The 27,230-nt window shown below is 37.1% G+C and overlaps 1 protein-coding gene across 1 annotated transcript; it reads left to right on the forward strand.

Annotated features, from left to right (window-relative positions):
- Window positions 1-1,425: 1,425 nt before the first annotated feature.
- Window positions 1,426-23,759, forward strand: LOC121866398 (protein FAN-like). Its single transcript, XM_042366047.1, has 21 exons — window positions 1,426-1,653; window positions 4,525-4,663; window positions 5,243-5,367; window positions 5,818-5,908; window positions 6,979-7,092; window positions 7,296-7,481; window positions 8,466-8,537; window positions 9,239-9,298; window positions 9,814-9,956; window positions 10,071-10,233; window positions 10,735-10,889; window positions 11,321-11,499; window positions 12,099-12,230; window positions 13,267-13,500; window positions 15,253-15,446; window positions 16,231-16,325; window positions 16,574-16,674; window positions 17,784-18,041; window positions 18,164-18,305; window positions 20,522-20,631; window positions 22,450-23,759. The coding sequence occupies exons 1-21, from the start codon at window positions 1,637-1,639 to the stop codon at window positions 22,542-22,544; spliced, it is 2,805 nt and encodes a 934-aa protein (XP_042221981.1). The 5' UTR covers window positions 1,426-1,636; the 3' UTR covers window positions 22,545-23,759.
- The last annotated feature ends 3,471 nt before the right edge of the window (window positions 23,760-27,230 follow it).

A 27,230-nucleotide genomic window follows, 5' to 3' on the forward strand; every position in this document is an offset into this window, starting at 1 on the left:
TCACACCTTATATTCTTCGCCGTCGCCAGCGCCCGCGATCGGTACCTGTACCACTGTTGGCAAACTGCATGCACCGCCTGAATGTACCTGAACCGCCCAGTGTTGGCAAGTCTTCTAAAGAGCACACTCGTGCCGTCACAACACTTTCTGTAGATGTTCCAGAGTTTACAACCTCACCCGAAAAGTTTGCCCCACGGTTTTCCGGACTTGGGCTTCAATCTGAGCTGTGACCCGGGCGAGCGTCCCCAGCTCAAGTAGACACCAACTGAGTAGTGCCCTGATGCTTATAACCCAACTAGGTCCCCTGCCCGTCTGTGTATGCAGGCGTTCAGGCGCCCAACCAGGTAGCTAGATCGAAGCAGGCACCAGCTTGGCTCCTTGAACATTTCAACCAACGACATCCATATCTGGGACCAGATGGTGACAGACCAGATGGAAGCATACCCTGAAGATCGTCACGAGGACGGACCGTCTAGATATCTGAACGACCTTCATAAGACCCAATAATTTATTTGCCTGATTTACCTTCTCACAATGGCCGAGTCAGCTCATTGTCACATACACACCAGTCCTCTCACACAGTCTAACTATACATTTTCATCCGTTGGGACATATGGACGCTACGTGGTACGCCCCAGGTGCATCCACATCGTGACATTGAATCTCAGCAGCCATTCCTTCGACCATTCCTGAGCCCACAGAGGTCCTCGCAGCCTTCACAGTCGCTTGGTTCTAATTTCCGAAATAACTTGGCGTCATCGCAAACATTTAGGAGGAGACAACGTCAGGCATATCAATTCAAACAAACAACAGGCCCAATACTCGCGTACCCCATTCAGGTACAGATGACGATTTCATTAATCACCACATGTGCGGTCATGAAAGTCTTATCCACTAGACATTGAATTGTACTCCAGTTTGATTTCACTCACACTGTCGAGCCGCAAAATCTGAAATATGCGATATTACCACTCAAACATACAATCGCCAAAATAATTGGTTTAACACCATATAAATGTATTTATATAGAATTGCCTACAAAGAAAATATAACTATAATCTGAGTTAAACTAAACATTGTTAAATCTAATAAATTTATCACAACGGAAATGGTCTATTTATAAGTGAGTTAAAGCAATATTTTTGTGGGAAACGCGCATTTTAATTAGTTTTAAGCATTCAGAACTAACTGAACATTTTCTAGACATATGTGATGTTTTAAAAATAAGAATATATTATGTTAACTGTACATATACCCTTCATATTAAAGAAAAAACTCACCATACACAAGGCGGTTCCTCTCGCTAACCGTCCTAATGCGTTTCTAAAAGTATCTTTCCTATATCTCCTGGAAATCTTTTTTTATATAATATTTACGACTAAAATACTTAAAATTTAATGTATTTATAAAGCATTTAGTTTTAAATAGAGTAATAGTAGTGACATATTAAACAAAATATTAAGAGGAAGTTAACTTTGCTGGTAGGAGAGGAGGAGGTTATGACAATCAGCTGTTGCAAGCAGTGTTGGGAGGAGGACCAAGATCACCTTATTTTATCCTCCAAGTAACACCTCAGGGCATTGGCATTGTGTTTTTTAGCCAATAATGTTAGATTTCTGAGCGTCTTGTACTCAATATGGATGGATTAGATCGGTAAGTATAGTGAAAATATGACACAGGTGACACGTATGGATACAGGTAATTGTGAAGGACTTGTGGTACATTGGTTACAGGAGTTAAATTACGTTACAGATGTTTACGTTGAGTTTATTAAAGTACAGAGGTATTTAAAGTGTTCTTATGGCGTTAGGTAGAATAGATGTTACTTATGTATATGAAAGGTGTTGATATTTCATTGATCACTGATCTTGGAATAGGTTACCTCACACTGGACCAGGTATCTAGTATTAATATTACAGTGTAGTTATATGCATTTGTATCGTTTGTTAAATGTAACCCACTCAATTTCTTTATTTTTAATGAGTTTTGACTTTCGGCTTTACCTGTTTTACCTGTATACCTGTAGTGAACTTACCTGCCCATAACAGGTGAAATTACAGAATTCTTTACTACAGATTTATCAAACTTGCATAATGGTTTAGTATAATGATCTAAAACTTTATATTGTTCTCTAAAAAAATATTGGAGGTACAGATGTGTGCTGTGGAGATTATTTGTATATTAGGCATTTATTAATTTCCATAATCATCTAGTGGCAAAGGAAGAAAAAAAAACAACTTTAGGAGTCAAGTTTTTTTTTTTTTCCACACCGACTATGATGTGTCAAGTCAAGTGATAATCCCTCGGTCTCTCTCGGGTTAACGCCTGAGTGATGGTAGAGGGCATTGACCGACCAATCCAAACCTAATGATCTTGAAGTTCAGAAAGTAGAGTAATTTATTTTAGTTCATGTCGGCTGCCGTTAATGATTTGGCTCCATTAAAGGGTCGTTCGTATTCTGTATAGTGTCCAAGAGGTTGACTTTTATTTTAATTCTCACTGGATTTCTATGCGTAGATCCCATCAGAATACAATATAACCTAGAATAACTAGTGATCCTCCTAATACAATATTGTACATTGAATATACTCTTGTGAAATAACAATTCGTTCATAGCCTCTATACCTGCAGTGGTTCAGTCGGGTGACTGCCATTACTTCGACTGTCAGATGTTGGCTGGCATGGACCATTGAGCAGCATGCTAAAATTTGGAGATTCTGTGGTTCATTTCTGCTAAAATCTTGAAATTTCAAGTGATAGTTTTGTGTTCACTGAAATGCACACATGTTGATTCATAGAAGTAAAGTCAAAATAATGGGTCTGGTTTTGCTACAACTTAAACTTAATTCTAAATTCTTCTATATTGTACTTAATTCATCAAATGATTATACTTACTGGGTGTTTTGAGAAATTATAAGCTTAATTGTACTGTATATGTATAGTAAAGTATGTGTTGTAAAAGAGATAATTACAGTACTGTTTGCTTGTTCTAATTTCATCACCAATGACTCTATCACCTGACTGTAGAGTATTACCAGGAAGGAAGACTTTATCTGAAAAGTGTTTTAGAAGTACAGTATGTTGAGGGGGTAAGACTTGTTTTTCATCTAAATGATAATTATATTGTACTGTATACTTTTACCAAGGTATAAAATAAGGGCAGACCTCGATTTTTATCTTTCCGTGAAGGGCCATGTTATTTTAATAAACTCTTGAGGGAGTACTGTAGTTGTTGATTATACTGTATACTTATAAAGATCCTTTGGAATTCTTTTGCAGGGTTTCAAAGTTTGAATTTTAGTTATCAAGTTCCGGCCGGAAACAAAACTTGCCGTAACTTTTAAAATATTCCGGCCAGAACCGTAACAAAGGGAGTTACAGCCCCCACCCCTTTTTTTTTGTAAGTACACCACATTCAGAAATCCTAGTACAGTACTGTATGATATTGGTCGATGTTAATTTTTAAAGTCATTTGTTAAACTAAAGCTACGACCTTGAAGGTTTAGGATACTGTATTTATTAACTTAATGCAGTAGTTCCCAAACAGAGGACTATATTGTTATTCAAAGGTGAATCACACCTGCTTGCTAGATAAAGTGCAACCTTCCTCGTTTCACCTTTCAAGAACCAAGGAATTAAATGTGTGAATACATTTATATTTTAATTATAAAAGGAAAAACAATCTGATTTTTCAATTGGAACTTTTATTTACTTCTTAGTATTAACTAAGCAATAAAGTTATCCACCCGTTTCTGTAGTAATTTATTGAAGATAATACTACAGTATACCCTGTATATATACAGTATCACATTCTCGGGTTTAGCGTTCCCTTCTTTCTCACAGCGGACATCAGAAATTTATTGCTTTACAGTAGTTTTTCAGATTTAATATTTTTATTGTAACCTAAAACCTTAACCCAACCTAACCTACACTATTTTGGCTTCAGCTTGGATAAATCTGTAAAGCAAATTTCAGATTTTTGTTTATCTTTGTTCACTAAAACATAATACTGTACAGTACTGTATTGTATAATTGTTCACTAAAACATAAACTGTACAGTACTGTATTGTATAATTGTTCACTAAAACATAATACTGTACAGTACTGTATTGTATAATTGTTCACTAAAACATAATACTGTACAGTACTATATTGTATAATTGTTCACTAAAACATAAACTGTACAGTACTGTATTGTATAATTGTTCACTAAAACATAATACTGTACAGTACTGTATTGTATAATTGTTCACTAAAACATAAACTGTACAGTACTGTATTGTATAATACTAGGAGTGAAAATCCAGTGAAGAAGTTTTCTCTACAGTTTTCTACTTGGGAAATGGAAATTAGGCTGTGGTCACTTTAGAAGCTCTCCCTGAAGGCTATTTTGAACAGGTGTAATTTTAAGTAAATTACATTATACAGTACTGTACTTCCTTGTACAGGTATTCAAAGCACTGTACTGTACTTTCTCCAATGTTGATATACTGTACAGTATTTATCAATTTCTTGTCATTGCAGATTCTCACTACTGTTGCTGGAGCCTGGGGAGATTTATTTTGAGGATTTTGCTGCAATTTATGTTCTTCCAAATGACAGTGTCAACAAGGATGGCTGGGAAGAGAAATTTGAAGATGGTCTATTGAGAGGCAGACTGAAGGTGAGAGATCTTTTCCACTTTTCTTTTTATTTACCGAAAAAGTTTTGTATTTTGTTAAGCCAATGTCTGTCAACTCTGTTCTGTACAAGTGGATTCTCGGGTCACATTGTTAAAGGGCGGTGGTTGTGATAGCAAGACCTTGTATCCCAAGTAACCAACACCTAAATGCTTTTTCCAGTGAAATCTGATGACTGAAATTATGTACAGTACAATAATGCTGAATCGTTTGAGAGCTTTTCTTCTAGTAGATTAACCCCTTCACTACGGAGACGCCACATTTAATATTTTGACAGCTCGGAGGGAATCGCATACGCAAAGGGTTAAATAGGTTTCCGACATTTTAATTTATCTTGCTATTGTTCATCAGATCTGGGTTGGTAATTGGGGAGCTTAAGTAATATTTCTGAAACTATATAAAGGGTAACCCCCATGTGAAGTATAATATTCACACTGGGATCAATGACACTGATGCCTTTTTTTTTTTTTTTTTTTTTTTAGCACCACCTTGCTTCTTCCTGGGTGTTTCTTTTCCCTTTAATAACTTTGTTTAAAATCCATTTTCTTTCCTTCTTTTCCCAGGTGTGTTCAAAGTCACTGGTGTTTGATCCCAAAGACCCACGTGCTCCCATCATTAAGTTTCCTTTCCGTACATTTGAGGCCATCGACGAAGGCACGACTACACAGACTAAACAGCTGTTCTTTAGGTACTGTACCTCGAAGATTTTATTTTGCAAGCTCGGTGCAAACTGTTCCCGATCATATTTTATGCCAGGCTTTTCCCCCTGAAGTGTTGCATAATGCAGTCTTTCATAATTATAATAACACCCAAGGTGCTCCTTTTGGCTTTCTTCTTAAAATTTACTTTCTGTATGTTGCTTGAAGTAATTATTCCTTGCCATCGTGCTGGACCATTATTATTACATGCAATAAAATGAAGATTCAATAATTTAGGCGACTTCATAAACGGTACATTGGTAAATTGTTTAACTTTATCTCTTAGTTTAGATAATTATTGTAGCTGTACTTCTGGGTCGTTGCTGGATGTACAGTATTGGAAAGAATCGTGTAATGTCTCGTTGCTTTTATACTTTGTGTTAGCAGGTGACTTTAAATACTTGTTGGTCTCTAATGTTTAATTTGAGACTTTGTTGCAGTGAGGATGAACAAATTGTCATTGAAGTAACATGCAGTATGACTGTGGAGATGCTGGAAGGTGGAGTATTACAGCCTTACAAGTTCTGCAGGGTAAGTTCATCTGTGTGGGCATTAGTTTCTAGTGTTGCAAGAAAACTATTCACATTTTCTGAACATGAAGGATTGTATGACCGCTTAAATATTTTGGCTGCACCAGCCAACTCTATGCTTGCTCAAATTGGTTGCATGTAGATACTTGTTTAGCCTAAATGGTTTTTTTTACCTTTACCTAATTTAATTGCCTAATGGCCACCCACCCAAGATGATGGCGATGCTAAAGGAATGAGGCCATTGGTCTGTATAGGATCCCTCCATTGTTCTAGATAATTTTGCTAAGGGCTATTTTGAAACACCGTACTGAACTGTTCTTCATTTGACAGCTTGGGCTGGTAGACCAAAGGCCTTCCGTCTCCTTGGATAATTGAGACTACCTAGTTCTAGAATCGTCATAGTCGCTCTGTATCCTACCTTATGTTGGATCTTTATGGTGGTAGGGTTTACATGCCTGTATACAGTAATCCAGACTGGGACCTACTTCTGATTTGTACAGTAGCTAAAACAACTGTCTGTGCATACTTTGTGAGAAGCAATATGAGACCATGGATGATAAATTTTGGTATACGAGGTCTGTCACTACCAGGTAGTCGCAAGTAAAATTTCTGAGCATATCAACCTCCACCTGCACAGTTAGTTGTCTTAGCTACTGTACAGTTGGAGCATTTTCGATCTTTGTATTTAAATGTATGCTTTATAATTCCCAAATCTGTTTGCTTTCATTCCTGCTGCCCCCCACCTGTTGCACTCCCTTCAGTGAATCTGTCACAATGCCAAGATATTTCTCCTTATTGACAGTATCTAGAAGTGTTATTAGAATAGTTGTGATTAGGGTTGTTGTATCCTACATGTAGGGTGTTCGATTTCATTTGTTAAAGAGCCTTTTCCGGTCTCGGACCATTTGAACAGTTTGTGTCGGTCTTTCTGCATTATTGCGACATTGTCTTGACTTGCTACCTTCCCAAATATCTTTGTGTCGTCCGCAAAACTTGATAGTGTGCTTGATATATTTTCATCTGTAGCTTAGGTAGATCACAAAGTTAATTCAATAAAGTTATACATTGCAGGAGAAGCACAAACACATGTTCCAGTTGATATATGCAGATGTCTCGACAGTACTGCCACAAATTTGCCAACTGCAGAGAGCTTCAACACTGCCCCCTAATGATCAAAATATAATGGTTTGTTCCATGCTTGTAGAATTTTGTTTTTCTCTTGTCATGATGACTTATACTTATCCCATGTTTGTTGAAGGTTATAATACCGAATGATTAGGATAGGTTAGGGATTGTTCATCAAAATTTTAACTTGGTGGTACAACTTGATTCTTTTGGGTGAGGCAAAGTTCATGTTCCAGGTGCTGTATAATTATTCTTCATTCCAGATTCAAGCAATAGTTAGATCGAGACAGAGCAGACGAAAGTTTGATCGGGCACTGCTGGGAGACCTCTCTGAAGCAGAGATTTACGAGACCAAGGCCAATAAAGTCACCCCTTTGGTGACCAACCCCGGCACTATACTCCTCACCACATCCATGCTCTACTTCCAGCCTCACAATAATGTGGAGAAGGTTTGTTAAGCACAGAGCAGCTTGGTGTCTAAAATAGTGAAAATTTAATTTTTTTATCTGGCCAAAGTTTAAATAGGTTCTTCTTTGTACAGTATTTGAATCGGCCTAGGATCAGTTTGTAGCAAGGCAGTGGATTGGCTGGCAGACGAATGCGTGAAAAGACATTACAGGTCTTTGGTATTTAGTCTATTCTATTTATATTATATTTTAGGGGATAATAACTATTCATTGTTGATCTCTGATGACTTCTGCTCTTGGAAATAAAAATTAGCTTTTGAAATGCTCTGATAACATAAATATTTGGAAGAGAACAAGATTACAAATTTTCAGCAATATTCTCTTGCCACACTGTGTGACGTCACGTGATGAGGTGGAGTATACATCTTGGAATTTGTTCATCATGTTTGTGTTCTTTTAAAAATGCAGGAATTCCTTGACAATTTTCAAGTGAACAGACTATAGATCTCTGAATTCATGGGTAGATTTTAATGAAGTTTAATGTAATAAATGTACTGTGTATCTAGCTACTTCACTCGTATAGTTTATATGTGTTGCCAAAGATTTATGTAGATTTAAACCATACGGTATCGGCTACGTCTGTTAAAAGTAACGCCATGTGTATCAATAGAGATGTTCAGGTAGCAGCCCTTTCAGTGTGCAGACATGTATATACAAATCTAAATTCATTAATAGTCATTTGTTGGTGTTCTCAGTCTTCAAGTGGAATATACTTAGTCTTTTATGTTTATTGTAAATAAAACCAAATTAAAGTGTACATAGTTCGGCTGCTTTACTTTTTCACTCTCTCGCAAGTAATGTTTGGTTGTCTTTGATTAAAAACTGCAGCCTTTCAGCGGAATACATAAGTGGGACAATTATTTGCAGTTTTCTTGAGGCAAACCACGCTGGTATGTAGGACTGAAAAAATTATGAAAGTTGACATGGAGGCAGTTGGTGGTCATTTGATTAATTTTTACCCAACAGTATCCTGTGATAAGAATCGGTCTTGGGGATATTCGACAAGTCATCAAAAGACGCTATCTTCTTCGACAAGTGGTGAGTTGTTGTGGGTTGAAGTTGATGATCACAAGAGAAAGGATTGAAGGTAAAGATACTGGAATCTTGCTCTTTAGTAGTAACTTGTCCTCCATTTCGTTAGTTATTGAGAACACAGGATTTCATTCCCCACTCCATCCTATCCCAGAATACTGTGAATTATTTGGTAATCAAGAATTTCCCATTTTTAGAAACCTTGAAAATTGTGAAACTGGTTTTTATGGTAACATCATTCGGTTCATCCATTAACTTTTCATCTGTATCTATTCTTTGTTTTGGATGTTTTTTAAAATACTGTATAGCAAACATTCCGTATACTGTACCTGACTGATGGTGCTAACCAGTGTAATTTTCTTTAGATCTGATATTTAGGATTTCTTTCCCAGAACTAGCTTTGCAGTTTTATAAATTCGTAACTGATTTTTTATTTTACACATTGGCTTTCTATTACCTGTGTACAATGAAAGACAAAAGTCGTGTTGTGAAATTTGGTGAAAACATATGCTGAAGGGCTAAACTTTTGGTGCTCTGCCTTGTGGTGGGGCTCTCATAATGTTTCACGAGTTATATTTAATCTTTGGACAAAACCGCGACACGACTTTTGTCTTTGATTGTATACAGTGAATTTTGTCATTAAAGAATAAATATTTGTAGGTTTGGATTCTTCCACAATCGGTTGTTTTTAATGTTTTCTATTCTAGGGCCTAGAGGTATTCTGCAGAGACCAGTGCATGGTGAAGCATTTGCTGTTGACATTTAAGGTAAGTCAACACCTCGGTAGTATATACTGTACTTAAACCTTATACACTAGTACAGTGCCTTTACGCAGGTTACCCTGTGCTAGTGAGACTAGTCATCGTAGTGACTATTACTTCCACCTTCTTGTTAAGAGTTTTGGGATGTATTTGGTGGAAGTAAAGAAAATTGTATTAATCCTTAAAACCTGTCATGATATGGGCTAAAAGGTCTGTTACCATTTTATAGGATGTAGGTTAAGTTGGTTCACAGTAGTTTATATGAAGATTTTGTGTGACTTGGTACAAGGGGAATAGCTTAGGTTACAATAGTAGTGTAAAGATGTTGAAATGGGAATAATTGTACTTGATTAATTCCAGAATTGTTTTTAATCATACTGCTACCTCCCATATATTAAGTGTACAGTACTGTTGTGATCATTACTGTAGTCTGTTGTAACTGGAAGTAGATTACACTCCTGGGGTAGTACAGCACAGTATATTATAGGGCTATTGCTCAACGATGACTTTGTCGCCTACAGGAATCTCAGGAGAGGGACAATCTGTACGAGCAGATAACTAAGCAGGAAAGAGTATGTATGGACGACATGCGGCAAGACAACATGAGTTACCAGTGGCAGGCAGGAGCAATATCAAACTATGACTACCTCTGCTATCTTAACAGGTTACTTGTGAGCTTTTTGACCAACAGATGTTCTACTGTATGTTAGCTTTATAGATAAGCATGTATTATTGTCTTGATATTAGTATCCTTTACCATAAAATGTTTCTTCTACAGTCAGGCCGATAGAAGTGAAAATGATTTAACGCAGTATCCGGTGTTTCCCTGGGTGCTGGCGGACTATGTGAGCGAGTCACTGGACCTGACTGATCCTGAAATATATCGTGACCTGTCAAAACCCATTGGTGCTCTCAATGAAGATAGACTAAGAAGATTAAAGGCAAGTTGCTTATACCTTAAAAGTATTGCTGCAGGCTAAGTTGATGCTATGTAAGCTGGATTTGATCATAAGCCATCAAGTTTGGTGCTGTAATACAGTATATGGTGAGTTTTGATCCATAAAGCCACCCTGAACCATCCACCATCAGATATCACTCGTAAAGTAAAATCATTCATGTCCTGTACACACTTGGGTCCCACCCTTCCAGGAGGATGGGTCGTGTACTGTACCTGCCTTGGTTCACTGTATCCTTGCTAAGCCTTTATTCTCTGGTCTTAGAAGTATCTATTACTTTACCAATTAATTCGTAACTATAACCCAGACCAAATTTATGTAATGGAATAATCTATACAAATTACTTGATCAACTCCAGACCCACTAATACAGGTGCTCATTGTCTGGGTAATAATCAGGTTTTGCTTCTATTAATATAGTAATATGAAGTTCCTTGGTTCTTGTTCTGAATATAGGGTCGACTCTTAATTGGGCCATATTCTACAGGAACGTTGCAAAGACATGCCTGAACCAAGATTCTTGTTTGGGTCGCACTACTCTACACCGGGGTTCGTGTTGTTCTACCTGGTGCGGCAGTACCCACAGTATATGCTCTGTCTGCAGAATGGTCGCTTTGATCATCCTGATAGAATGTTCAACAGGTGAGCTCTGGAACAAATGTGGCATAATTCTCTCGAGGAAAATTATTCATTAGAGATGAGGAAACTCGGGTTCGTGAATTTTTGTACTGTCTGGTAGTACAGGGGTTTTGCCACCCACTCAAATAGGAAGTTTGAATTTCATTGCTGTGACTCTTGTAAAGTTGATATACATTACATCCAGTTGTGAATTAAACTCCTAAAAGACTTAGCACTGTGATTGTCACCTGCTTTGAGGGTTCTGTAGGGAAGGGGATTGGGATTTTATCATGTTAGTAGGAATTTTCTCTCGTCTCCTTAAATGTTTTGGCCATATAATATAAAAAAGCATTTGTCTGTAAACCACCGACATGGCCCACAAACAGAAATCTGATATTGCAAAGTGTCGAGGGAATGTTGGTCGTTACCCTGGCTAATACATCTCTTTTACGTAGCCTTGCTGAAACCTGGTGCAATGTCACTACAAATCCATCGGACTTCAAAGAACTTATACCAGACTTCTACAATTTGGATGGCTCCGCAGACTTCCTCACTAATTCACTACGCATCAATTTTGGTGTGAGACAGAATGGAAAAGCAATCGGCAATGTGGAGTTACCACCGTGGGCTAAAGGTGATTGTTGAACTTTTTTATTATAGGTGTTTATTCCCATATGTAAAGAGTACAAATAATACAATAACTAAATTTTTTGAGGGATGGTGCTTGGCCCCTTGTCGCCTCCTATGTATACAGTACAGGGGGGTCCCCGACTTGCGAACGTCCGTTTTACAAATGCCCGCTGATACGAACGGGGTTGAACTTTAAATTTACAGTATTTTATTTACCTGATGACTTATTTTTTACTTCAATTTACTGTGTTTTGTCTTTCGATTTCTCATGTCTTGAATTAAGGGATTTTTTATGTATACGAGGACTTAGGCTATGATGTAGTGGGATTTTAAACATTATTCTGTAAGTACGGTATGCACATGGCATGTGTTTCGACTTGCGTACAAATCCGACTTAAGAACATCCTCAGGAACGGAACCGTTCGTAACCCAGAGACCCCCCCCCCGTACTCTCTAGCAAATTGACATAATCTAGAATTTGAGCAAATTTGGTAAAATGCCACTGGTAGTTTCAATGATTTGTTGGGTCATGCTGCCACTTTTTTTTTTTTTTTTTTTTTAAGTCGCCATAGAAACTGTAGTACGTAATAGTATTTGTTGCAGATCCTCGCAGTGTGATAAAGATGATGAGAGAAGCTCTTGAGTCGGAACATGTCTCCATGAACTTGCACCTTTGGATTGATCTTCTATTTGGCTTTAAGCAAAATGGAGAGGAGGCAGAGAAAGCTGATAATTGTAAGTTTTGTTATGGAGATGAAACCACTTCCTAACTGCTGTTCTTCTGGTAATTGTCAAAATGACTTATTATGAACTCCCTTTTATGACCTCTCCTGTCATGTTCTACAAATTATGGAGTTAATTTTCCAGTACACCTTGTTGATTTTAGTTTCCTTGGGCCACTACAGTAGTTCAGTCCCTGTTTAAGGAAAGTTTAATTATTGCTAGATAAATAGTAAAAAAATGAATTTCTCTTTATCTCTGCCTTCTGTTCACTTGACCTATTGCTCTCAAACAGGTTTGTCACTTGTAGTTTAAAAAAGTATCCAGATTTTGGGCTTCATACTTGTCTAGTAATGTCAACTCTGTATGTACAGTAGACCGCAGAAGTTTGTCCTGAATCTGCCTGTATGATATGAGGCAGGTGATCTGGTAACACTGTATGGGGAAAAATTGACAGATGCTGTATACTTTAAGTGGCTAGTTATTTAATTATGATTGGAGATTGCCTAAGAATATTCGTCTGGATCCTCAGTTATGGATTGTCCTTCAGTAATGTTATATAATTCTGACATTATTTTCTCACATTGATTCTAGTTAAGCTGTGTACTGTACAAGAAATGTATTCTTGGGCAACCTTCAATCATAAATATTAAAGAACTAGTTATTTAAAGCATATGTTTGTCCTACAGTGTTACCAGATCACCTGTCTTCTATCATGTAGGTGGATTCGGGACAAACTTTTACTGTCGACTGTACATCCTAATTTTCTCTTAAAAGTTTTTGTTTTCCATATATTTTCCTAATGCACAGATCTTTCCCTCTGCTATTGATTCATTTATCCATAGCTCTTATTTGCCGATGCATCCACTCGGATAGGTCAGTTGTTAACACTTGCTTCCTGTGTAACTTCATTTGGGTTAACCTCTGTTTTTTCATATCCATTCTTCACTCGTTTTCTTCTATATTTTTCTCTGTGAATCGTAGGTATTGTAATTTATTTTATCAAAGTTATTAATTTTTCTTATATTGTACTTTTTTCTCTACTTTTTAGTGTTTTATCACCTCTGCTACGAAGGCTCTGTTGATCTGGCTGCTATTACAGACCTCAACGACAGACTGGCTCTAGAAGTTCAGATCACAGAATTCGGACAGGTGCCGAAGCAGTTGTTTTCCAGGCCGCATCCTAAGAGGTCGCGATCGTATGGCCTTTATGACTCGATTCACCTGTCCAATAAGACGCTGGAAGGGGCACTTGATTCAGGGGAGGATTGTGCCGAGAGTGATGGTATGTATTTTGGAGGCGGTCGAGTTTGTATTATCTCATAAACTGTATGTCTAGATTTTCAGCTCCTTAAAATATATATATATACTGTACAAACCTATTCGGGATGCTTTTGGGCATTAGGTTGTGTCCACTTTAGTATTGTCCTCTTTACTGAATTTGGAGAAGGAAAGACCTGTCAAGTTTAGACATAACTATTTTGTTAATAAGAATAAAGGCTTTCATACCGGTACGTACAGTTACATTAGAATGGCTGTATATTCATCATGGTTGATCCCAGTTGACCTGACCTCCCTATCACTATGTATAACCTAAACTTGCTGGGTACTTGAGAAATGGTAACCGATAGTTTTGGCCTGGTATAAGAGGTTGGTACAGGTATCCCTCCCACTGGTCAGTTGTGGTGTGGAGTTGACTGTTGTCAGCATCTGGAGTGATCCACTGTCTACCTAACCCTGGGTCTGCTCTGTATTCTTAATGAAACATAAAACTTGTCTGGTAAGTAAGACTATTGAACTGTCGAGTCTCTTTTACAGAGTTTTGTGGTGTTTAGGTTAGTGTTCATATTCCTGATCAGCAAGGTGTGTGCATTAGCTGGTAAATGTTTAAATGTAATAAAAATTTGGTACCAAGTAAAACGTTCCACATTTGATATCCTGAATTTGATTTCATTGTGTACACTTAGTCTACAGAAGACAGTATTCACAGTGTGCATAGGATGGTTATAAAGCTTTTGATCATCCAAGGATTAGTACGTAGTTCTATCTTAGTAAAGTATTGTTCTAATTTTATCACATATTAAATTTTTGCTGTTGTTGGCGAGGTACATTAATGCATTTTAATTCTTCCTACACTAATTTATTTTTTTTTATTTTTTTTTTTTTTTACTTTAAAAAATACCAGTCATCTGTGGGATTCATTATATTTAATTTTTGGGGGTGAATCACTTGCATCTTACCTAAGCATTTCTATTTTCCAACATAGTTCACTGACAGAGCCAAGTTGGAAAGTGTCCACAGTACTGGAGCGCCTCTTCCCCATACATGTTATACAGCAAGTTTTGAGTGATGTGATGACTTGTATAATTGTCTCCCCAGAACAAGTCATTCTTGAAATACTTTCTTGTCTACCTAGTTCATATTGTGCATGTGTTGTATATGGTTATTAGATTTTTTCACAACCCCTCGTCCATATGTTGCTAGAGCTTGCCTAGCAACATGTAATAATTTCTGAACAGTAATATGCAAGAAAATGTAAAGTTTATTTTCTTTACCAAGTAATTTTGGCTAAGTACAGTCGTCAAATTTGCTGAATTTTGTAAGTTTCTAAACTTTTCTTTATGAAATCTTTCAAAGCATATTCGGCTATGTTAGAGGACTATACTGTACATTTCTCTGTACTGTACTGTGTTTACTCTTGTTGAATGCTTAAACTTGTGCACAATACTGTACTATATCTTGCCATTAAGGCAAACAATATCTTCCAGACATACTTCCTCAAACATGAGACGTTCTGTTAATTTGCATACATTCTTAATGGGCTCCTGCACAATAACCAAATTGCTGAATAGTGTCGACTAGTCATTCTCAAACGACAGATGTAATTTGCCATTTCCAGATTATCACGTATTGGTACCTTGTATTATTTCATATTACAGTACTGTACATTATGCATGGATTTCTCTTAAGTTGTATGAAATGAAGAGTTCTATGAAATTTTTTGTTCCTTCTCACGCCATTAATTTTCTGTGCACAGAGAATCGCCCAAGAAGACCTAACTCCAATATCCAGAACCTGTGGCAAAGACTGATGGATCTTGCAGAAGTACAGCAGTGTAAGGTTCACCGTGAAGCTGTCATGGGTGTCGCCTTCACCTCTGATGGACAGCAAATGATGTCTGTTGCTCAAGACTCGCTGATAAAGGTGTTCACTGTGCCAAAGTTAGAACAGGTTAGACAAATTTTATTACATTTTGTAACAGATTGATGTTGGCATGGGAGGAGAGCAATACTGGATAGGGACGGAGAGAGAAGTATGAGGTTTTATGGTGTTAATGGTTTATGGTGGCGCAAACTTTTTAGAAGGTTACAGGGATTAGTTAATTGGAGAGTTTTATAGCCCGTTCCTCTCGGTGAGTTACCTGTAAGATTTCGGCAAATCTATTACACTTGGGAGATCCCATCAGTCGGATAGTATATTTTGGTGGCAAGATGCAATTTACACTTGTTTGAGTGTATTGTACAGCCAATCTAAAAAGTTAATTAAGACCCCAAAAGAATATGAAACCTTGGGCGAAGACAATCTCGACCAATACTTCACATTGCCAGAGGTCACTAGTGTAGGTTCTGTCCATGACTTAGGTCCTAGAGTGTAGTCTCTCAAAAAATTATTCTGCACCCTTGGTTCTGAAACCAATGATCACTGCGACAGAAGCCATGATGAGCGTTGTCAGATTTCTTGGTCCGGTGTCATATAGTATAACCCCGTGAAGGTGCAGAATAATCTTTTAGTGAGTGTACATTGTTAAAAAATTTGAGAATGGCAGTGATCGATTCACTAAAAGATCAGATTAGTCCACCACTGAGGCACCATAAAGATGTGCCTCTTGCTGAACTACATTTTGTATGGTGGTCTTAGTTTTGGCCTCCCTCAGCACCCTGCTATATATCCTGATTACTTTGCTCTTAATACATGTACAACAGAAATGAGGTTAATCAAACCATTGTTCTGGCAGACGAGGAGTGTCCGTTTGAGCTCTATGGCAATGTCGTGTTGTCTTCACCTGCCGGGGACAGACACGGTTGTTGTTGGCTCGTGGGATAACAATGTGTAAGTCGGTAATATTTGTTCCTTACCGAGTTATCTGAGCACTCTATTGAATAGTTGTGATCTTTTTTTCTATAGCCTGAGGTATAATTTTTTTTCTGTAATATTATGGTTAATGGAAAAGTTTGGGGTAAAAAAAAGCTGCTTTTGTAATTTTTTTTTAATTCAGTTTTTGTGAAAAATATAAAAACTAAAGATTTAGGTTAGCAAAAATTTATTTCTGTGTACTAAATCGATTTGACCCGGTGCAGGTACAAGTACAGTATGCAGTACGGGCAGGTGTGTCTGCTGTTAGAGGCTCACTGTGATGCAGTCTCGTGTATGCAGTGGAACAACAACATTCTTGTCACTGGTTGGTCTGGTGTTTTCTTTATTTCTTAGATAGTAATCATTTTGTCCAAATTCTGTAACCAATTTTGTTTAATAATTCAACTTTCGTGTTCTGGAGAGTTATACAATTTGGTGGCCAAGGAAAGGGGAATAAGAAAATAGTCTGAAAATACATTACCCACTGGTAATTAGTGGTGGTAATGAGGCTTGGAAAATTGTAATGAAATTATCTTTGTTAGTTACTACCCCAACTATGGGTTTCCAAGGTGCAATTTTGGTTTGTGTTTTTCTGGAAGTACTTAATTAGTTAAACCCCTTAAATTCCAATGCTGAGAAAAATATATTTCTGCTAAAAAAATACAAAGACGTAAAGTGGTTTTGACCCCAAAATTGGATTTTGTTGAAAATCTCGGCTCAGTGAACTCTCAAAGATCTTGACTAAAAGGAGGGACCACCTGTTTGGAAAAGCTGATTGTCCAAATTTTCTGCCGAATGTTCTAAATGTGTAAAAACAATAAATAATGACCCCTCCCCCCCAAAAAAAATAAAATAATAATAATAATAAAAAAATAAATAAAAATACAGTACCTGTACGTATTATCCTGACCACTGGGGTTAGTTATACTGATTTTTCCCTGTAAAAAAAGCCTTAATTTTCAACATTGTTGTGCTGTACTCGCTTTGTACTCAAATGTACTAAGCTAAAGGACTAAAATTTTTATCTCTTTGGTAACCTTGAGTCATACCTGTGTACGGTACTGTATGTACAGTTGGGGTCAAAAGTCTTGAACACTTGACAATATTTGGCGTGCAAATACCCGAAGATCTTGGGTATTGAGGAGAGTTTTATCCCATTTTGTGGTTGTCATAAAATGTGATGACAAGTAGTGTTATTAGTATATCCCAATCATATATGTATAACTCAGAAGTAGATGCCAGATATTGGTGAATATTCAAGACTTTTGACCCTGACTGTACAATTCATTTTTTGGAGAGAATGGATTCCTGTGACTTCCTTAGTTTCCAGTTGAAAATATTTGTACATTTTGCTTTAAACATTAGTTAATGTGCTATAAAGAGGCTAGGTGTGTTCTTGTGCAAGTTTTCTTGACCTGATTTTTATTTGGTTAGGGTCATGGGACTGCACGGCACGAGTTTGGTCCGTAGATAATGGTACAGAAAATGGTGCAGGAAATGGAGAAGAGAATGCACGAGGACGGGGAGGCACACTGTCTGCTGGTCAGAACATTATTTGTGAAATGGATCATGACTCACCAGTGTTGTGTGTGGCCCTACAACCAGAGGGATCACTACTGGCCACAGGGAACCAGGATGGCATTCTGACCCTGTGGCATCTGCCCGCAGGAAATCTGATGCACCAGTTAGAATGTACGTCTCTTTATTTTTATCCGATACTTTGACACCAGCTTTATTGATATAGTATATTGTGGATTTTACTGCATTTGTGAATAAAAGAATACTGTCATATTGAAATTGGACCTTTGCTTTAGGTAACGCGGATGGTGTGAACACGGCTGTGTGGAATGAGGCAGATGATCGGATATTGACTGGTGGGGAAGATGGCCACTTGAACATTGTTGATGCTCATCAGGGCGCAAAGATTTGTGTGCACAACCTTCAGGAAGTTATAAGGTGTGTCTAGGTGTTTGGTCTTACAGTCGGACCACAATTAGGATTTCCAGCTAGAGGTAAATATCTTGGATTTTGCTTTTGCATAATGCAGAATTCTTCCATCGTGACATTGAACTAGAGTAAAAAAAACATAATTTGAATCGTGAGTCGCCATTATGAATCGTGAGATTTTACAAATTATAAGGGACACAACCTGAGGGAAAAACAAACAAAACTACAGTATGTACTGTCGTTTTGTTATTTGTCCCACCATCAATATTTAAGTGTCAAGTACAGATACTGTACAATACCAGATTTAGGGTCATCAGACTATGGCACAAATACTGGGCAATGATTGAAAAACAAGTGGGGAAAAGCTTGCAGGTTACACTGTAGCTGTGCACTGACCGACACGTGTTGCCCAATACACTGTACCTTCATTAATTTGGGTAGTTATGATTATGATTTTGGCTTAATTTATATGCCTTTTTTAATGAATTGAACAATTTTAAGTTGGAATGAATGCAATAACCAAGTGGAACTGAAAAGTATTATATTATTATAGGCATATACTGTACGTGTATTATGAAATAGATAAAGATGAATGAATCATAGAAATAAAATATAAATTATAGTAAGATATAAACTACATCTGGGCATGTAGCCAGTGAGGGGAGTGCTGTTTAGACCTGGCATTCGGCTTGTCAGCCCTCGCTCCCTTTATAACTAGCATGTAATTTCACCATAATTCCCGTATTATTTAGGTTAATTAGGTGCTGGGTAAATAAAACCTTATCGAAAGTCATTGATACTCGATCCCAGATGAGATGTTGCGCCATAGTTTATTCCCGGTCTCTTGTTTACAAAGCGGTAACAGCTGTTCGGTCCCACACTCCTTAACAATGTTGCCAGCACTCCTCGCCTGTGAAATGCTAGATTTTTCGATAATTCAAGTGACCCAAAGCCCCCTATTTTTTGTCGAATTAACGAGTGTATTACAAAAATTGTAATACAGGGTATATACAATAGAACCTCAATAAATCGAACTATTAATTGGGGCAGACCTCAGTCCGAAACTGCGAAAGTAAAAAAAACAAAAGCAAATCTATGGGGAGGGGTGGATGGAGATAATACTGCTGAAAGAAAATCAGTTGTTGTAATACACAAACTATTGATACCTTATTATACATCAATAATAAAATATATGAAACTGAACTCTCTGGGTTGAAAATCAGACTTAAAGTTTGGTTACCAATGACATTTTTCAGGGATGATTATGTACGGGCAGTCCCTGGGTTACAAACGTCCGAGTAACGAATATCCATTGATACGAGGTTAAACATTGCAGTATTTTATTTACCTGTTGACTTATTTTTTTACTTTCATTACTGTATTTTGTCATTTTCCAATTTAAAAAAAATATATTTCCGGTGAATGGAGGAGTGGTCCAGAGCACCCCAGAGTCCGAAAAAAATCTGATTTATCGAGGTTTTACTGTATACAGTAGATCATAGTAACTGTACAGTATTTTGAAATGTCTCCCATATTTTTTTAATCTTGCCAAATCTTAAAAAAATTTTAACATATATTTCGTAATGGCAAAACCTTACGAATTATGAGTGATTTCGAATTGGGGGAGTATGAATTGAGGGGGTTTTACTGTATAGTATTTGAGAAATGTGTTAGAGATATATGTGTTGAGGTAAATTTAATCTATTGGGCTTGAGGTAGTACACTCACTACCCTGCAAAAAAAAAAAAAAAAAATCACAGTTTTGTCGGACAATACGACACAATGGCTGAAAGATTTTGACAACTCTTCCGAGATAATAGGAGTTGCAGCGTTCATTTTGAAATTCACCGGACCCCTCTGTAAAGATACTTCTGAGTTAAACCTCCAGCTATTGTTGCTGGACATTTTGACCCTTGGTATATGTGAAAAGAAACCAACTTCTACACGGCAAGATCCAATAAAGCAGTTTGATGTTGGTGCCATTGTAAATTCTCGTCTTGAAATGCAATGGCTCCTCTTGTGGAATTGAATATTGGAAAACTACACAGAATGTGATCAGTGTGTTGGTGGGCTGCAGGATGAGCCATTTTTCTAGTACAGGTTACCGTACTCATTTTACAGAATACAGTACATACATGGATATTATTTTTAAGTTGTGTAAATTTGTGTAGCAGTGGATTTTGTTATTACTAATTCTTGTGGTATTTGGACCTTGTAACTGACAGGTGTGTGGCTTGGGAAGGACGACTGGTCATTGCAGGTGGCGAGTCGGGTGACGTGATAATGTTCGACATGGGGACTGGTTTGGTGATCAAGAGGTTAAAGGCACACAATTGTGAGTTGATACAAATACAGTAAACCCTTTGAAAACTCGTAATTTGAAAACTTTTAATTTGATATAACTTGGAATGGCAGCAAAATATTTAACGTAAATTTTCAAATTATATTTTACATAAACTCGCAATATTCAGATATGACGATGCTATCTCAGAATGGCACAACACGTGCGACCCAGACGAGTGTGTGGGAGGTTTTGCCCAGTCAGCCGTTCAATTACCCGTCGGTAGGCCTAGTGAGAAGCTACCCACCCACAGTCACTCTACTTTTTTCATGTGTTTTGTGCAAAGTGCTAGTCCACCCACATTGATATGGCTTCTGCCCCCTCCCCAAGGTCTAGTAGGAGGTGTATTTATCCTCCTCCTTTGCCTGCAGTTGTGGCAAGTGTTAATTTTTGTGCTAGTTTTCTGACTCTGGTTGGTTATTTTGGCCAAAAAGTTTAGTATTGGGGTGGGCCATTAGACCAGGAAGAAAGTGCCTTGATAACTTGGAATGGTTAGTCCAATATATTCGTGAGTTATCAAGGGTTTACTGCACCTTCTTTTTGTATTGGTGAATATTGTACAGTAGAATGTAGATATAAAGTGATTCAATTTAAGATTATTGATTTAAAGCAACACCCACAATTAAGGACAATGTTTTAATTTATAGCGAATCTTTCCTTTTTTGTGCGAGTCAATCTTGTGCATCATAATTTAAAATTCGCGCCTAAGGTTTCTCTGGGTACGTTACACTGTCTTAAGGGCAAAGCTGTACTGTACATGTACTCAAAATAATGTACTAAATGATTACTAAATTTTGATCAAGTGTCAACTATAGCATGATTATATTCAAATTAATCACTATCTTACAGTATAAGAATTCCAGTAATGTAAATTATTATCCCCGGTCTCTTCTGTGACATTTTATAAACCAAAAACAAAAACTCGATATTAATAAACAAATACCGGTACTGTATAGTAATTACTTCGCTAGACCTTCGGCCCCCAACTGTCAAAGGTGTCACCTCCTTCCCTCCCTCCCCCCCCCATCTTCCCATCCAGGGTTGGGTGGTTACAGGCTTACAGTTTTTATCTTAAATAATGTCACATGCTAAAGTTAGGAGAATATAATTTGCATTGCTAGAATCCTTGCAAGACTGAATAATTTGAATATAAAGTCATATATTTTGCACTTGAGATAAAATTTTTAGCCCTTTGTAATAAAATTATTTAAAACATGTCAGTTCAGTGACATTTTATAAGAGAAAAGCTTAGTCACTCTTAAGGACAGATAAATAAATAAGCACTAGACCTTGGCATCAACTGTCAAACATATCACCCCACCTCTCCCCCGAACTTCCCACTTCCCATTTCACGTCCCTTAATTTTAGCTATGTTGATTTACGAGTGTTTGTTGTAACATAATACTACAAAAAACAAAGTTTGTTTATTCTAGGAGATGGGCTGAGGTGCATCTGGGTAGACTGTCTTTTTAGTATTTTGTTTCTCTTAAGTACCAAACTAAATTATTCTATTAAAACAATACTTCGATTTAGTGCGAATTCGTTTTAAAGCGACCCCTCTTGGAACGTATCTTGTGTTATATCGACATTCTACTGTATACAAAAACAGATTAAATAAAATAAAACCTGGAAATGAGCCACGGCAAAGTGTGGGATACAGTATTAATCATTTCTATAGTTTTTAAAATTGGTACAGACTAAAGCTTCATTAATTAGTTATGCCTTGCATCATAAAATTGATAGTGATCATGTCAACTACCATGGTCTGTGTACAAATGAATTGTAAGAATTAAATTTTTTTTAAAATTTCAGGTCCTGTTACGAGTTTATCGGTGAGTCTCGACAACCTGCATCTGGTGACTGGCGGTGAAGATCGGAGGGTTATACTATGGGGTTTGAAGTCTTGAAGTCTGCAGGTTGAGCAAAGGAAGTTTGATTATACCTCAGTTATGTTGCCTTGGTCTGGTTACTTTCCTTGAGGGGAGTTCATCAGGCCATCAGATAGCCTTGTAGAGATCAGTTACTGAGTGACCTGTAGTTAGTGGTAGTTTTTAGATGGTAACTTTTAAGTATTGAGAGTATTTTTTACTATACATACTGTAATTTTTAAGTTTCTTAGGACATATTTACTCAGAAGCATTGGTTGAAATTTATGATATTGTACTTGCAGAAAGTTTTACTAGTTAGTGAAAATCTCAAAAGTACATTGTGGTAATGCTTCGGCAAAGTGATACAAAAACGCTTAAAGCGCAATTATTTTATTTGTGAAATCAAGCCTTTGTCTTGTGGATAAGTTTTTATGAATGATATTGAATATCATTAGCTGATTCCGGGGAAATTTTTTTAAGGTAGAATATGCAAGGACTACCAACATTCTGTAATGTTGTATGGTAATCCATTTGTTAATTTTATTGAACACATTTAAAGCCCCATGAAGTACCCACACAAGTGTTTGATGTGCTTAATTTTCTTGATATGGTTGTTGGAAGTATAGCAGTAATAAGTGACTTGAGAAACACGTAAGAAAACTCAGTTTAGAGTCGTCTTGTCATAAGCTGTCATTTCACACTTACATTTTTCCCCCACACCTTTTAATGCAAAATGATCGTACTTCTCCTTACCGGATTGTTTTTGGATTAGGCATAGGCCCCCGACTTGCTGCATATCATATTAAGTGTGCACTTGATGCCAAAGGTTCGTGTAGTGTTTAAGAAGTATTTGTATGCTAATTCAGTAGCTTGTCTATAAATTGAATCCTTTTGGATACAGTAATTGCCTTTTGTTTAAGGATTACTGGTTTGTCTGGACCATCTTCAGTTCACCCAGCTGTAAATGGTTACCCATCTTCAATTGGTGAAGTGAAGGTGATAAAGCAAAACACTGGTCACACTGCCTCCTCCTGGTGTACAGTACTGAAAGCTTACGTAGTCATGTGTGCTGTATCGGGCCTCGTTAACCCACATTAACCGTTTACAAAAGGTGAACAGTAATATAAACATACGGTACTTTACTTTTACTTTTATCCTTTTCACCACTGATCGGCTCGTTAGCCGCTTGGGCGATCGGTTACGTCTCCGTTACGCACTATTGGCAAGTACTGGGCATGCACTGGCTCCTGAATGTACCTGAACCTGCTCCAGTGTTGGTCAAGTCTGGTCTTGAAAGAGCTCGCACTCGGTGCCATCACAACACTTTGGCAGATTGTTCCAAGAGTTCACTATTTTTGCTATGAAAAAGTTTGCCCTTGCAGTTTTCTGGACTTTCTGTGACTTCTTCAACCTTGAGCTGTGACACTTTGTGGGGCGAGTGTCCGCCAGCTCCAGGTAGTGCCCCTTGAGATGCTTATACACCTCAATTAGGTGGCCCCTTGCCCATCTGTAGTATAAGCTAGGCAAGTTCAGGTGTTCCAATCTCTCAGGGTAGTTGAGGTGCCGAAGTGCAGGCTGGATTAGAAACCAGTAGCATTTGTGGCTGTCCTCATGATAGGTTGTTGTGTGTTGACTGCATTTTTCCTTCATATAGTATGTAGTGGATTGTACTTGGGGAAAGTGTTGGAGCAAAATACAAAGTTGTTTAGAAATGCCTTACACGAGTGATCTGGGTCTTTATTTATAGACTTTATTGGTAATTCTTTACAGCTGGTTCATCACGAGGAGGAGTGGTGATGATTGGCGAGATAAATAGCCTTCTACTGCAGACCACATGGTATAAATAAGTTCATGAATGTAGTTTTTCAAAATGAGCCATAAATAGATGTTATTGTGTGGTGGTTAATGACAGCTATGGGCACAATTAACTTAGGAAGTTTTTATTCTTGTTACAGTTATAAGGTAGTCAGGAATGAAGAACTGATGTGATAAATACAGCTTTAATTTTAAATTAGAATGCCAATTGTTCAAAGCTGTGCTCAGGAGGCATTGTAGTGAACATAGGTTGTTTTGACAGTTGGGATTCTGAAATGGTCTCTTTAGACTTGATAAGAATGTTTGGTCCAAAGTGTCCATGTTCTACAGTAGCGAGAACCCATCCTAACCAAACCTTGTGGGTGAAGGACTTATGGTGCTCCTGAATAGTCTGCATCACTTGCAGACTTATGACATATCATGCAAGTATATGCATATATAAGCAGAGGACTTGGGAAGTTCTTGTTATAAATGTATCCCAGCTTTTCCTTTTTATTAATCGTTAATGTTGCTCGATCATTGGCCTATAATCGGCTCGTGGAGTATCTTCTCATATCAACGTGTAAATATTACAGCTTTAGCTTATTTTTGCAGTCTTGGAACTGTTGCCGATTATTACAGGTTAGTGATGCCTAGTTGACTGGAAAGCTGATGTGTTTAATCATTATGGTTTTCACTATACAAGTACTGGTACTGTGTGTTGAGGTTTAGTTAATACTGTAACTCTACCAGTAATGAGATTTTGTTGTAGGAATTAATTTGACATCCTAGACACAAAATGAATTGGGTAGTTGGGAAGGCAAATATCTTAAATGAAATTATGATCTGAAATTATCCTCATTTAATGTTAGGTTGTCTCACCTGATTCTCACAATAGAAATATTTTGGTGTCAGAGTTGTACAAGGAAGTGCTTTTAGTTTTAAGATTTTGCACCACAAATGTAAATACTGTACTGTATTTAACTGTAGCACACAATTTCATGCTTATTATCCTCATTGTGTTGTATACAGTATAACCGTTTAGATGTACCTGTATTAGAGATTTAAGACTTGCTGAAATATGTACAGTCTTAATTTTAGTCAAGACTGTAGAAGTGGAATAATATTGTGTGAATCCTGTACAATATATATTTAATATTATCAAAATGGCCGTACAAAATTTAATGTCTTCAAATTTGTTTAGTATTTAAGTTGGATAATTTTTTTTTAATTTTGTATTGAACCAGAACTTTTATTAATATATTCGTTAGCTACTTCGTGTCTGGCCTTCATAATTTACTACATCTTCAAGTCGGGCGTTTATGAATTTGGTTTCCAGGCTTATTTTAATGTGTGATCTTGCAACAAAATTTACTTTTCTTTGTTACCTGTATGTTTGTGAAGTTCATAAAAGTGGTACACATACACACATTTACCAAGACTCTTTAGCATACTGTATTGGTAGGTATTTTGTGTGGAAAGTCATTCGGATATAGTTTAGTTCATCTTCTGTTAAAGCATAATTTTGGAGTATTACTTTTCCCCAGTGGTAATGGTCAATGCAACATTGAAGAAAAGTGATACTTAATTTGAGTGTGATACTTGTCTGTAATGAAAAATTTATGCAATTTTTTTTTACTTTATGCCAATAAGCTTCAGAAGTTATGGTCTGGTTTCCAGTTTCATATTGCATTTACTATATCTTAAGACTAGTTATATAATATATTTTGTTAATTTGCTTTAATATAACAGTATTACATTCCTTAACTTATTCCATAGAGGCTAAATATTGCTTAATGGTTTTATGTAAGTGAATAGTTCCTTGAAAGTTGAAAACCCACCAGGATTATGGTTGGAAATGATGAGTATGTTTTTGTTAGTGACTTTCAGTAGGTCCTACATCTAAAATGAATTTCCCCATACTTGAGCTCAATGTACATAGTTATAGGCAGTTGTTAAATATAATAGAACTCTAGTAATCTTGGATCTGTGGGCTGTCAATCAGTATGCTTTACTGTACACATGTACTGTCCCCCCAAAAAGTATTGTTTTTCCATCTTTACAATTTGAAACGATGGACAAAATGCTTGGACATACAGTAATCGTATTCTCCAGTGCATCATCCTATGTGTGTATGCCTCCTCCCCATATCGGTAATAACTGGGGAAGGTGGGTTGTACCCTTTGTGGTTTACTAGGTACTGTAATTTATCATTAATGCTGGTATTTCTGTGCACAAAAGGATTACCAGTTAATTTGATCTACATAGTAGGTAATAGTGTATACTGTACTAATACCAGTGGTCAGCTGTTCTAAAACTAGTGGACCAACACACCATTGCCCCCTATGGTTAACGGTACTTGGGGTGGGGGGGGGGGGAGGCTAAATTTACCTGATTTTAATGCCTACAGAACCAAACCATTATAAGATATGAAAGACAAATGCAAGCAAGGTATTTTACATGTATATCTTAAGATATTTTATTTAAACTTGAGGACCAAAGATGCTGGAAAATTATGGAGAGGGTGTCCTCTGACATTTTTTTAGGGATGAATGACCTGTAATCACTTACTGTTAAAGGTGCTCTTGGTGAACATGTACTTAATTGACAGCAAAGGTGCGTACAGTTATGTATTTGGCACATGCATAGTAAATATTGAAACCCATAAATTGCAATTTTTTATTTGGAAACCGATGAAAGTGATGGTGTAATTATTCCGTAATAGCAACGAATGCCATAAATGTTTGTACATTTTGGACACACTGTTCCTACTGTCTGTCAACTGCTTAAGCATATGTGGCTGTACCATTTGAATAGAATTATCTTAATATACCTGTACTACAAATATGTCTTCCTTTGAAGTAGCAAGGAGGCTATTTTTATAAGATTTTCATGACTTGTGAATGTTATGGCTGTTGTGATGTTATACAT

The sequence above is a fragment of the Homarus americanus genome, unplaced genomic scaffold (genome assembly GCF_018991925.1).
Source record: "Homarus americanus isolate GMGI-L3 unplaced genomic scaffold, GMGI_Hamer_2.0 scaffold16430, whole genome shotgun sequence".
Classification (NCBI taxonomy): Eukaryota; Metazoa; Arthropoda; class Malacostraca; order Decapoda; family Nephropidae; genus Homarus; species Homarus americanus.